Source organism: Prinia subflava, chromosome 2 (genome assembly GCF_021018805.1).
Source record: "Prinia subflava isolate CZ2003 ecotype Zambia chromosome 2, Cam_Psub_1.2, whole genome shotgun sequence".
NCBI lineage: Eukaryota > Metazoa > Chordata > Aves > Passeriformes > Cisticolidae > Prinia > Prinia subflava.
Genome location: NC_086248.1, coordinates 51,328,656 through 51,342,526, shown reverse-complemented (window position 1 = coordinate 51,342,526; position 13,871 = coordinate 51,328,656). Strand labels below are relative to the sequence as shown.

At 44.7% G+C, this 13,871-nt stretch overlaps 1 protein-coding gene across 1 annotated transcript in view; it reads right to left on the bottom strand.

The window, feature by feature from the left end:
- Positions 1–8,320, bottom strand: part of CLVS2 (clavesin 2) — a 52,594-nt gene extending 44,274 nt beyond the window's left edge. Inside the window, exon 1 of the mRNA XM_063391857.1 lies at positions 6,925–8,320. Within this exon, the coding sequence (XP_063247927.1) occupies positions 6,925–7,313 (389 nt within the window). The 5' untranslated portion in view covers positions 7,314–8,320. The remainder of the gene's footprint in view (positions 1–6,924) is intronic.
- Positions 8,321–13,871: the final 5,551 nt, after the last annotated feature.

Sequence of the window (13,871 nt, the reverse complement as noted above, 5' to 3'; positions counted from 1 at the left end):
CACAAGGATGCTAGAAATCTGGTGCATCAGACATAAAGATTAATTGTTTGTGGGGCCAGTCAGCCCTCTAAGATTGACCATAAAATGCTTTTTTTTATGTATACCTAAGTGTTAAATACAAGATGTATACATGTAAACAGAAATACACCTAATTATGTGTTGAATTCATTTAAGTCAAAAAGAAAACTGTCAGGCAGCAATGGGAACAGGATTTCAGCTGCCACATAGAGTAAAAAATTAGTCACAGGGCTGTGTCTCCACAAATCTGTGGCATATTCACCACCACCATGACTCCTATTGTAGGTCTGCTAGTGTAAGAAATACAGTCCACAACAACAATAATATTTATATTTATTCACTGAGAATAAGAGAGAAGTCCTGCACAAAACAGGTCTGGCTAAAAGCAAGCAAGAACACTTTCTGCCAGAGGGAGGTATCTGAAGTATTCTTAAAGTCTAAAAAGCTATATCAGGAGTATACAGGGACATGTCAGTAATAATCAAGCTTCCCACCTCAAATACCCTTCAGGGCAATTAGTTGAAGATAGAAGATATTCTTTTTTCTCTACAGGATCTCTTCTCTTGTCTTCAATACCTTAGTTAAGTTCCAGAGCACCAGAAAGACTGAAAAATCCATTTGTGAGTATTTAAAGCAACTTTTACTCTGAACACGTGCTAAGGCAAGTCAGAAATGTAAACTTGCTGTGGCAGATGAAACCTTAGGTGGTGCAAAACGCTGAGTATTGAAAGTATCAGCTGAGCAGCCCAAGCAAAAAAAACATGATTGAAGGAACTGCATGGAAGCTTTCACACCGCACAGAGTTATTTGTGTAAAGACTCCTCTTTAATCCACTTCAGCCCCACGTTGTCCAACATTTCACCTCACTGCTACTACTGTTTGCGCTAGCACTAGGGTGCACAGGCTCTGCCGTAAAATATACTCCACACCTGGCTGGACTTTAGGGAAATCAAAACCTTATGTAAAAAGAAGTTGTGAAAAATTACTCTGGATTTTTTTGCTGAAACTTTAATTCCAGACTGAAATTACTTTCCATGCAGATACAGAAGTACGACCAGTCAAAAGTGAGAGAAACAGGACAAGCTAGTGAGAGTGAAATGTATTTGGTCCAAGACAGCTTTAACTGCCTTTCTACTTTGAAGGAAAAAATAAATAATAAATATTAGCCTTTAATTTGAAGAGACTATGGTGTACAGTCTGAGGTGAAGATGGTACTGTTTCATTTTTACCAATCTGTGCTAAGTAAAAATGTGTACTTATGGAGCAGCAAGCTACTCATTTTGCCCTGGCACCAGGTTTTTTTAATTATTTGCCCCAGTGCTGTCAGATATGTTGGGTGTTCTGGGCCCAATTGGCTGCAGTGCATATTCTGTAGCAGCTTGAAGTTAGGCTGTGAATAAACAAATCCTAATTTATTTATGGCTAAATCCAGTTGCATTCACTTGTTTAAACAGACTCTTATGGGACATATTGTAGCTAGCAAGATATTACTAATTGCTAGGATAATCAAAAACTCACAGTTAATTTAAATGTATTTAATGCCTTCTCTTTACAGAACCATGCTTAATTCAATGGAAAACTTGGACAAGTTTTTTAGTCTGTTATTAATGTGAGTAACAAATGCTGGAAATATGTTATCACATATATAATTCACCCTTAATGTTCCTTTTTTATGTGAGTCCTAGCTGGAGACTGACTGAAGCAGGGACTGGTGTGCAAGACTCTGTCACCACTTGAAATTTTTCATTCAGGTTGACTTGAAAGTAATAGAGCCTGAGAAGGTGTGACAAGATGACAGCCACACTGGCAGGGATTCTTTCAAATTCTTTGGGACAGCTACAATTTCTACCCCAACAGTAACAGAGCTTTCGAGGGAAATGCCTCACTGGGGTCTTTATTTGCCAAGAACAGAAGAACACAAACGATTTACTGAGCATCCCACTCTCTCCTAATTTAACAGTGGCAGCAATTTCCCCTTTACAAAAAAGAAAAGTTTTATGAGTTTTTGTTTGTTTGTTTGTTTGTTTTGTTTTGTTTTTTTGTGGGACGTGAACAGATTCAATGTATTTCCAAGGATTTCTGGGGAAAACAGTCTGGCAGATATATCTATCTTCACCAGAACCCTTTCACCTTTATCTCTAAGTTATGTGGTCTATGCATCCCCTTGTATGCATCCACTGTGATCTCCACCAGGCCAACATAAAGAGAAGAGACAGGGAGAACAGGGAACAGATTTCTCATGTCAAACTCAGCTGTGTCAGCTGTTTTCAATACTTTATGCTCTTGATGATGAGTGGCATCAACCATATCATCTGTTTAACCAGATTTGGGTTCTAGTCAACTCACTTTTGCCCTGAATAACAGATAATCTGATTTAGCAGAGTTGCCCCACTATCTCTATGGCTATTTGTCATCTCCTCCCTAAAAGATAGAAATTTGAAGTAATTTTGAGAATTATAACTAAATGGCATGAATCTGCCTCTCAGGATGTGAACTAGAACAGAAAAATGATGTCTCCTTTGCTTGAATTTGAGCCATATGTCTCTTGAACGTCTGAAAACACAAAGAATGCACAGTCTATATTTTAAGCTCCTCATCATTTGGACAAGAAAAGGCTTCTGTCAAATGAGCTCTTGCACCACTGTGATTTAAAAGAGAAAGCTGGTCAAGTCTCTGAGCCATCATCCCATCTCTAAGCTACTGTTCTGGCTCAATATTTTTAGAATTTCAACAGAACAAAAACCCCCAAGATACACAAAGGAGTACTTTGAAATGATACTTCATATCTCCTTGGTTTGTCAGTCTGAGTACAGATTTGAATGCTGAAAAGATGAGGGATTGAAAGTTCTCTTATGGCTATTCTGCTAAAACAGTGGCAGCATGCCCTGGGAATACCTTATTCCAGAAATAAAAAGCACCACCACTGCTACAAAAAGTGCATAGAAAAAATAGAAATAGTTTCAAGTATTTTACCAGATTAGCTTTTAGATTCAGATTTAATACCATTCATTAGGCCACATATTAGTCCAGTGTCTAACAGTCACAGCCACAGGTGAAGATTCAGCTGATCTAAATTTTACATAGATCAAAAAGCTCCCCAGCCAAAACCCCTGCAGTTTAAACTCTCAGGTGATGATAGGCAGATAGGGACACCTGAGAGAAAACTAGGAAACCAAGCATCATCAGTCAGCAGAAGTAACTGTAGAAAAAAATGACAATGTTTACACTAGTTAATAGTTATCATTTAGAAGATACAACTTCCAAACAAAAACTGACTCTTTAAAACAGTGTTTTTTAACTACTAGGAGTTTAGCTACTCCTGTTAGCATTGCTATTTATTTTGTCATATTGCCTCCATCAGAGCTTGAAAAATACCTTGCCATCTTGCCTGTTTGTTTATTGCGAGCTGAGGAGCGAACCAGGCTCCTCATAGCTACAGAAGTTAAATTTTCATTTAACAGGAGGAAAAGTTTCTAGCACTTGTGCAAGGTGAGGTCTAGTTCTGAAAGAAAACCCATGGGCTCTGTCTTTGCCCTGGTATAAACTGTCTGATGCAACAGCAGAACCAGCAGCAAATGAGTGTAGGGGATTTCCATATTCACTGAGGATGGTGTGAGCTGAGCAGGTCACTGTGACACCTACAGAACTAGGTAGCATTGCACTTTTCTAATGCACTTTCTAGGGAAAAACCTGAGATAATTAATACCAGAAAGGTTTCAAACACATGGGCTGATATTCATGCTGAATGTGTGTCCAGGTGCCAGGAAGCATACAGAAGGCCACGCACGACAACAGATCCCTTGCAGCTGAGAGCTGAAGTTAATTGTGCTATTAACTGAAAAAAAACTTCAGCAGCTGGACACATTAAGAAAAAAGGAGTCTTCAAATGCACATAGACACCTACAAGCCAAATGCAGTTAAGAATCAACAATCTGGAAGCTAATAGGGAAGGCTGATCCCTCCCTGAGAGCCATCCAGCTTCCTGGCAGGAATGCCACTGACCTTCATTTTACCCATACTACAGACAGGGTGGAGAGTTAGGCTGGGTCCCACTGAAAAACTGCTGGGCTACTGAGCCAGTTATCTTTCACCTTTCCTTTTTTTGTTTGTTTGTTTTAAATACATGTCTGATTGGGTTGTTCAGATGGCAGGACATCTGGTACAGTTTTCAGGCCCTGCTTTAATTTAATGATTTAACATCTAGTACACAGGCTTGTTTTACCACAGGAATTTTTTTGCCTCCCACACTTTTCTTTCTAATTGGAACTATGTAAATCATAGGCTGACAGTGCTATATAAATCATCTCTAGTACGTCTGCTATTCATTTAAATAACAAATTGGAAATTTTTATTTCTAGTTGTTATATTCTGGCCATAATAAGTTGCACATATATGATAAATGTGGAGGCTAGCTGTGCTCTATTAACTTAAGTTTATAAAGCACACAAAGAGGGGCTAACAAGACAGGCTTCAATAAGTAATCCTCCTATTGTTGCTGTAAGAGGAGCACTGGGTTATGTACTGCAAGATCTCAAGTCAGTTAAGGCATAAGCTTGAGACATATTGCACAGCAGCCCAGGCATAAGTTCCACATTGCTCCCCAGGTTCAGCCACTGAGCATCAGATAATGGAAGGCACTAAATTAATTAGAAAGAAAGTGACCTAGCTCCATTCCCAGATGTGTCACTGACTTGTCATGTGCCTTGGAGCAAGCCACTCCCCGCAGCTGGGCTTCAGCTCTCTCTGCTTTGTCTGAGTGGTCTGAAAACAAATCCCTCGCTCTGGAGGAGGCGTGCCGGGAGCATGCAGTGCTCAAAAGCAGAAGGAACCCAATTGCAAACACATCCATTAAGTACTCTAGTGTATCCCAGCCACTTTGCTGTCATAGCATATATAATATTAATCATAACAATAGAAGTTCATGAAAAAAACCACATTAAATTTATTGCTGTGTCAACTGAGCTCATGTACTTTAAATATCAGCATATCTGACATCAAGAAGAAAATAAACCTGTTCTCTCTACATGGCAATTATTATTTTAAATGCTACTTCATCTCTGCACGTTAATTCTTGGTACTTTTTTGACTAGGATCAAGTCAAGTAATATGACAAGTGTCACACAAAGCTTTAGGATTTTTTCATTAATAAGAAACAATAGTATACAGTAGATCACGCTACCTTTATCATGGGAACTTCTTCATCATAGACATGACTTAACAAAAGTGCTAAACACCTGTTTCTTTGCTAATTCTTCCTTCAGGGATTGTTAAGAGTTTGTGGAGTTGTTTTTAAAATTAAAAGTTGACCTGATCCTTGTGTGGGAAGCAAGGAAGGTCTTTATCTGGGAAAGCAAACACACTCAGCAAGTCCTTAGCCTCATCATCACTGCTCTTCACTCAGCTTTCATGCTCCATCTGTTAGAAAAGCAAAGCAGAAAAAGGATGCTGGCCCTAGCTCTGCATCTATCATCCACCCTTTCTAGTCATTACCCTGGCTGTGGGTAATTTTGATTTGTGCCAGACAGCTTTCTCCTAGTCCCTAGACTTGATTCATGGGTTAGCAAGGGACAGGAAACTTCTCCCATAGACAGTGTGGGTGCGGCTGCCATGTCTGGAGGAGAGGAAAGCCAAGGTGGGCCAGCATCCCTCTGGACAGAGACCTGTGCCTGGCTGCAGCACCAACCAGGGCAGGGAGCTGTGGGGAGGCTCCCTGTGATGGCAATCCACACAGCCCGCAAGAGGACAGCAAAACAAACACCAAAAGGGCAAACTTAAACATGCCTCTCCCCCAGATTTTGTCCTTTCTATCCACACTGACAACAGTTGTTTGAGTGCCCGCAAAGTTTCAAAGTAGATGAGCTGAGGATATCTGCTCTGAGAACTCAGCACTTTGTTGACTGCAATGAGGATGGCAACTTACAAGATTCTCAGTTTTCTCACTAAAAACTGCTTCGGATCCTAAACCTGCACTCAGGTTGGGAATCAAAGAAAACAATGCAGTGCCCACAGAAGCATGTTTTAGAGAGTTTAAATGTACTGAAATCAAGCCATTGTTGTGGATATAATTTTAGACTGCAGGAGAAACTCAGCGTGACACCCCCACAATGTAGTTAGAATAAACAAATAATGTCATATAATATCAAGCCAATTGCTAAAAAGGGCCTTGATGGAGACAGTTCTTGGGTCACCCTGCTAAATCATCTTCAGGGTAGAGTAATCCCCCCCAAAAAAGATCAGAAATTGTTCTAGAGACTAGTCTTCAATTTGTGATCAAAGCTTTGTGTACTCAGATTTTATTATGCAGAGAATTGAGTAGCATGAGTGGAAAAAGAAGTGGTTACAGAAACTTCCATCCTGGCATTTCCAGGTGGCTCAGGAAGAGCTTTCTTCAGCTGAGGGAAAGGATTTCAAGAGTCTCAGCTTCCTGCACAAGCAAACTTTTCAGCTCAAAAGCCATGATGGATACTCCTACACAGAGCATCTCCCACTTTCTCCCATGACACCTGAGCAGCTCTGTGTGTGCTGAAGCAGAAAGACCAGCCTGGAGTGCAACCAGCCTTTGTCTGGGGGATAAGCACATCATCTACGTGCCAGCTCACTCCGGCTGAGGGGAGGCAGAAGCCTGTAAACCTCCTAGCAGACAGTTGAGAAGAGCACCCCAGCAGCGCCTACTTGCCTCCCAAAATTCACACCCCAAAGGATGAGCTGGTTGAAAGGGCCTTAAGCCACAAAACGTATTTCCTCTTTATTTTCTCCCTCTGCCTTCCAGGCTGCTGCCCAGCCCCCTGTGGGCAGCGCCGGGTGTGTCCCTGCTGCCCACCCTCTCCCCCTCTGCTCTGCCACGGCTTTCCCACGCACTGCCCAGGGGGAGAAGGGCTTGAGGTGGGCGAGTGGCTTTGCTTTTACCTGCTCTGATCCCAGTTGGCAGCGAAAAGGACGAGGATCTTCCTGCCGTAGTGGTCCAGGTTGGCCAGCCCGCCGGGGAAACCATCCTTCAGCGCTTGCTTGATGCCCGGGTCTGTGGCCTTGAAGCTCTTAAACATGTCCAGGTTCTGCTGGCGATATTCGAAGTATTGGGCCAGGAGGCGAAACGCCTCGAAGTGCTGAAACTTCCTGGCCCGCAGAAACCGCAGGATGAAGGCATCGTCGGTGCGGAGGAAGCCGATGTCCGGCCGGGTGATGACCATGTCCCGCACCTCCTGGATGTCCTGGTGCAATGTGTCGGGGTTCTCGTTCAGCTCCAGCCGGGCTTTCTCCAGAGTCTCCGGGGAGAGACCTGCCTGCAAATGAGTCATGGCGCTGCCCTCCTCCTCCTCCTCCCCGGCTCCGCTGCCTGCGCTCCTCAGCCTCCCGGCCGCTCGCCCCCCGCAGGCGGGGTGCCCCGGCACGGCCGGCCGCCGCTCCCCCGCCCCGCCGGGCCTCGCCCCGCCGCTCCCCGGCCCCGCCGCCGCGGCCAGTCCGTCCGCCGAGATGCGAGGGCTCCCAGGCAGCCGGGTCCCGGGGGGGCTGGCACCGACACTGCCCCCGGGCTGCTGGCGGAGGCGCGTTATCTCTCTGACATAGCGCCCTCCCCGCCGCGGGGTCCAACGCGCCGCATCATCCCCGCAGCCGCTCCGCGGAGGCGCCGAATCCCGCCGGGAGCGGGGCTGCGGGCTGCGGGCTGCCGGCTGCTGCTCACCGCCCGCCCCCGCCGGTGCCGCCGCCGCTGCGGATCCGGGCTGGGCGGCAGCCGGGAGCCCGGTCGCTAGGCAGGGCGAGCGGCGCCTGGGGATGCTCCCCTGGCCCGGGGCTGGCAGGGGAGATGCCCTCCCCGGAGCAGCACCATTTACGTAAGATCAGCGCTCGCCCCGCTTCTGAAGCGTCTCCCTGGATTTGAGGGAGGGTTAAGAAGAAAAAAAGAAAAAAAAAAAAAAAAAAAAGGCAGCGGCACCAGCAAACTAAAAAAAGCCAGCGAGGAGGAGGAAAGCCGATCCGCAGGTACTTCGCCGGTTATTGCTGCCGAAGCGCCTCCCGCTCGCCGGCGCGGAGCCCGGAAAGCCAGACGGAGCCTCGGCCTGGAGGATGCTCGTGCCCCACTCCCGCCCTCCTCCGCTCCCCGCCCCGCTCGCAGACGGCACCGCCGGGCGCGGGGCTGCGCGGCCCCGCCTTGCGCTCGCTCCCGCCCGGGCCCGCTCCCTCCCGGGCGCGCCCCCGGGCGCGGAGGCAGCGCGGAGCGGCCCGCGGGGTGCGGGGCTGCCGCCGCAGGACGAGGAGGAGGAGGAGGAGGAGGAGGAGGAGGAGGGGGCGTTTGCGGAGCCGCGCCGCCGCCGCCGGGGGTCGCGGCAGAAGATGGGGTGGTCCGGTGCGGGGCGGTGGCCGGGGGGATGCGGGGTCAGTGGGGCCACGCGTAAGCCCCCACCGAGCATCCCGCGGGAGTCGGACCCAGCGCCCGGTCTCGGGGTCGTGGCAGTAGCGAGATGCTGTTCATCAAGCGGTGGCTTTCCGAGCAATCCTCTCTTGTGACTGAATTTCCTAACGTGAACACTGTGAGCTTAAAAATCTGTGAATAAAATAAAGTAGCCCTCTTTTGTGGCCTTGTGTTGGAGGCAGCGTGTCTTTGGTTGCATTATATTGCAAAGGGCGATCTTGCTTCTGTGTGCAGACTATTTCAGTGAGGAAAGATGTCTTTTTTCATGCAGGAAAGTTTGATGCTGCAGTCTCTTTTGGGGAAAAGTTTCCACTGAAAAGCTCTTGACCTTTGTCTGTAGGACTGGACCTTCCCCATGCAAAGACACCTGTGAAAATCAAGCTTACACAAAAGATGGCAAACATGGGAAAGCCTGCAACATGTACCTCCTCCTCCTCCTCCTTCCTATGGGAAGGGCAGTTCTTTGGCACTGCATTGGGCCCCTTTCCCAAGGTGACAAAGCCAGAGCACACAGGCTGAGTTACTGAAAAGGCACGGAGGTCACTGATCCGTTCAGAGGGTATAGATGGGGAATACACTGGAACAAAGTACAGGATGGGTTCTCAGTCAGGGCTGATAAAAACATTTCAGTGATAGCCTGCGTGGTCTGCAGGCCATCACCAGCTGCTTGGCAGCAGAAGGGAGCCCTCTGAAATGAGCAGTGAGTAATGCTTAGGTAGAAAAAGTATAGTTCTCTTGGAGGCTGAAGACAGTTTTTTCAGGTTTGCTGGATTTTATACGGGTTTCTGCGCTGGGACCAGACTTCCCATGTCCTAGCTTAAGGAGAAACTTTTGAAAGGACCACTGTAATAATGCCCAGTCATTGTGCCTCAGTGCTGTTCAATCTGAATTTCATGATGCGATTTGAGATGTCTCACAAGAGAGAAAGATATGCTATCTATCTAAGGGCTGAATCACTCTCTAAAAACACTTATTTCTCTTTGTCTGATAAAATGACTTTAAATTACCCCGTTTTTGTAGATGTGATTCATCTGGGTTGATACCTTTTTCTTAGAGCAGTTATTGCTCCAGAAATAGTTTGTGCGCTTTTTTTATTATTTTCTATTATTCTGAAATCTTAATTTCCCTTTGCTCTTACTATCTTCCTCTACATTACCTCTGCAGAGAGCCTTTCAGAATAGCAGTTTCCATCATCCCCGTGGAACAAACTGCCAGACTTTTCCTGCCATCATTTTCCATTCCTGATGCTTCTGCTCTGCCTTTTCCATTGCAACTAAGCTAATAAAAGAGTAGGTCATGTGACAAGTGCCTTAAATTCACTCAGTGAGAGGCGAGCTGCAGGCATCTAGTGTCTGGCAAAATCAAGTCCATAATATATCCTGTCTGTGACCTTGTGGTGGGTTCATGCTGGTTGGATGCCAGACACCCACCAAAGCCACCTCTCCCTCCCCCACCCCCCCAGCTGGACAGGTGAGAGAAAATATAACAAAGGGTTCATGAGTTGAGATAAGGACCAGAAGAGATCACTCATCAAATACTGTCAGGGGCAAAACAGGCTCAGATTAGAGATATTAATTGAATTTATTGCTAAGAAAATCAGAGCAGAATAATGAGAAGTAAAATAAGATCTTTTCTGCACCATTCCCTCCTTCCTAGCTCTACCACCTCCCCCAGTGATGCAAGGAGACAGGGATTGAGGCTAAGGTCAGTTTATCACACTTTGTTTCTGCCACTGCTCAAGGACAGGAGTCCTGTCCTTGCTCCAATGTGGGGTCCCTCCCACAGGAGAGAGTTCTTCATGAACTACTCCAGTGTGGGTCCATCCCACGGGCACAGTCCTCCACAAACTGCTGTAACGTGAGTCACTCTTCCACAGGGTGCAGTCCTTCAGGGACAGGCTGCCCCAATGTGGGTCCCCCACGTGGTCAGAAGTTCTACCAGGAAACCTGCTCCAGCATGGGCACCTCTCTCCATGGGTCTGCAGGTCTCTGTCAGGAGTCTGCTCCAGCACACACCTCCCATGGGGTCCCAGCCTCTTCTGAGGCATCCACCTGCTCCAGCCTGGGCTCCTCCCTGGGCTGCAGGTGGATTTCTGCATCGCTGTGGAGCTCCCTGGGCTGCAGGGACACAGCTGCCTCACCATGGTCTGCACCAGGGGCTGCAGAGAAATCCCAGCTCTGGTGCCTGCAGCACCTCCTGTCCCTCCTTCTGCACTGACCTTGGAGTCTGCAGGGCTGTTCCTCCCACGTATTCTCACCCTGCTCTTCTCTGGCTGCAAATACAACTGTGCAACAACATTTTTTTTCTCCTGTTAAATCTGTTACCCCAGAGGTGTCACCACCATTTCTGATGGGCCCAGCCCTGGCCAGCTTCCATCCTGCAGCCTGCTCTGGCATCCTGAAGTTCTGTTGTACGTGAAGGAAGCTGCTGGTAGCCTCTCACAGAAGCCATCCCTGTAGCTTCCCTGCTACCAAAACCTGGCTGTAGAAACCCAACACACTCTTCAAGTAACACAATCCTTAATCTGCTTTAGTTTTCTTTTGCAAATGGAAACATAACACATATATTAGATCTTTCTCTTTTATTCCAGAACATAAATGCACTGAACAGAGAAAAGAAGCAAGCTGGCCAAAATTAAAATGTTGAAAATTTTGACAGAAAAGGCTATTTCTAAAGGTTCTCAATTTAAAAACAACAAACAAAAAACCAAAAACAACAACAAAAAGGAAAGAAAAGAAAAAAGCAAATAAATGGAAATTATCCGGAAACTTTCGTTATTTTTCCATTTTTTGATTTTTCACATTTTGACCATATTTAAGCCATTCTTCTTACCATTTTTAAAATATTTTTTAAAAAAAGTCCAGAAAAACACAGGGAAAAGTATGAAGGAAGAGGATAAAGAAATATTGAAGCTAAATAAATTAAATTCATCAGAACCTCTCCATTTTCTATATATTTCCTTTTTAAAGAAAGGGTCAGTCTCCATAAAAATGGATTTAATAATTTAACAATTTCTAAATTATACTTTGCCATAATAAAATGAGATTAATGGAATTTGAACAGCATTTCAAGAAAATAATTTTGGCAATGAATTGTTGAAAGATAGATCAAAACATCCCCATGGAGGGCAGTGTGGTAGTGGAAGGAGGTGCTTTAGCCAGCTCTGTCTTGAAGTGAGTAGATTTAGGAGGTGGACACTATGAAAAGCACACATAGCAAGGCAGCCTGAAGGCAGAGTAGGTGGAAGAATATTGGTCATGTTCTATCTGAGCCACAGACAATAATAATTTTTTTTTCAGTATTTCGAGATCTTGCATGTAAACACACAAAGGATCTGGTTTATATATAAGTAATTTGGTAGAAGCAATAAAAACCAGTGTCATCTATACGCAGATCTATCAAACCAATTAAGTAGGATAATGAAAAAAAATGTGCTTTCCAACATGCTACCCCAAAGAAGTCATGAGGGGAAAAATGGAACCACCAATGCAATTAGATGCAACCTACTGATGGCAGAGTGTAATTTATTTATTGTGCACATACACTTTACCCTCTATAAAACAGTAGGGGTGTCTGACTAAACCCATTATGTAAATCTCAGCATCTTTTCACTTGCACTTAGAAGCTATTATTTTTCTTTGAGGCTTTTATAGTCACTTTTGCATGAAGTTGATACAATTAAAATCCAAATGCTCTGCAATTCTACAAGCTCTGCATTTAGGCACCTGATTTGAAATAAAACTTAAACACAAATAAGGCACAAAGGTGTTTGTGTAGGTGTTTGATATCAGAGATCTTAACTGATGTTCAGAATTAAATTGTTTAAAATCAGCACTAGACCAGGGTATTCAGGAACAAAAATAGAATGCAGAAATAGAAAAAAATGTCACTGGTGGATAAGAAAATTAGTGTCTTAAAACCAACACTAGTACCCCACTTTCTCTGAACTGGTTTATGATACTAGACAGTTCTTGCTGTTGTCTTTTATTTAGAGTAACATTGTCCTCAGCGTCCTGCTCTGGGTGTTCCTTCAGGATAGTGGTTCACTTAGGATCAAATTTCCAAGATAGTTTTTCTTATCGAGCTGTGATATAGCTGAAGAGCGGAGAAATATGTTTGAAAGTACATATAACCAGGAATGTGTATGCTCACATCCATTCCTCTTCAGCAGCATTTTTGTGGGTACATATTTACTGCGTCCTTGGAGCTTTTGAAGAGTGCTAAATACAACTTTGTCAAAAGCACCTAAATGACACCTAAATCAAAACCAGCTAAATTCAAAGTCTAGGTCTCATTTTCAGAATCAATTTAGAGACTTCATTCAAATGTTTTAAGAGCATAAAAATAGCTATAGGTGGTCTGAGCAAGCATCTTTGTCAGTTCATAGTGTGCCTCCGGAGTAGCTTAGTGTAGAAGCCTCAGGAACAGTATCAGCTACTCTTAGGCTCTGAGATTCCTGAAATATTTTCTTCAGTGTGAGTTAATCTTTGAAGTCTGCAAAGACTTAACATGTTCCTATATTACAACTGGGATTTAGCAACTGGTTATAAAATCATGGAATGACTTGGGTCAGAAGGTATCTTAAAGATCGTCTAGTTCCGACTGTCATGCCCTGGACAGGGATGTCACCCACCAGATCAGGTTGGTCAAAGCCCTGTCCAAATGGGCCTTGAACTCTTCCAGGGATGAGGCATCCATGACATCTCTGAGCAACCTGTTCCAGTGTCTCATCACCCTCACGGGAAAGAATTTCTTCCTAATCCTTAATCTAAACCCACCCTCTTTCAGTCTAATGCCATTACCCCTTGTTCTATCACATGTCAAAAGTGGTCCTTAACGCCTGTCAAAAGTCCCTCTCCAGCTCTTGCAGGTCCTCTTTAGGTACTGGAAGGCTGCTATAAGATCTTCCCAGAACCTTGATGATCTCGTTCATGAGCTTGTCTCACTACAAATAACTAATAAAACTTCCCAGTTTTAATCTCAGTGGAAGCCACGTGAGGTTATGGATTAGCTCAGATTCTGTAGGTGAGTTATAGGAATGCAGCCCTGTGTCTTGAGCATGATGGGAGTCCTTTACTTAAGCATATTTCTAGAAAATATCAGGAAGCTTGACCTAGAAAGTCCCATTATATCTGAAACAAAGGAACTTCTAGAACTGAGCTCTGTAGGAAATCTCTGCAACTCCAGATGCTAACTGGCTGAAAAATTGGCTTCTGAGAACAAACTAGGCATCTGTCATTTATTCATTATCATGGGTCTCTAACAACATAAGGATAAATAGCTTTACAGGAGACAAGGCATAACATCAGACCCTAATCAGAGAAATATTTCAGTATGACAAGCCTACTCAGATAATCATAAAGAAAAAATAAAACTGGAAGGTATTTTAAGAGATTGCCTAGTTTATCTATCCCCCATCCTGATGGATGTTTGTCTGAATGGCATT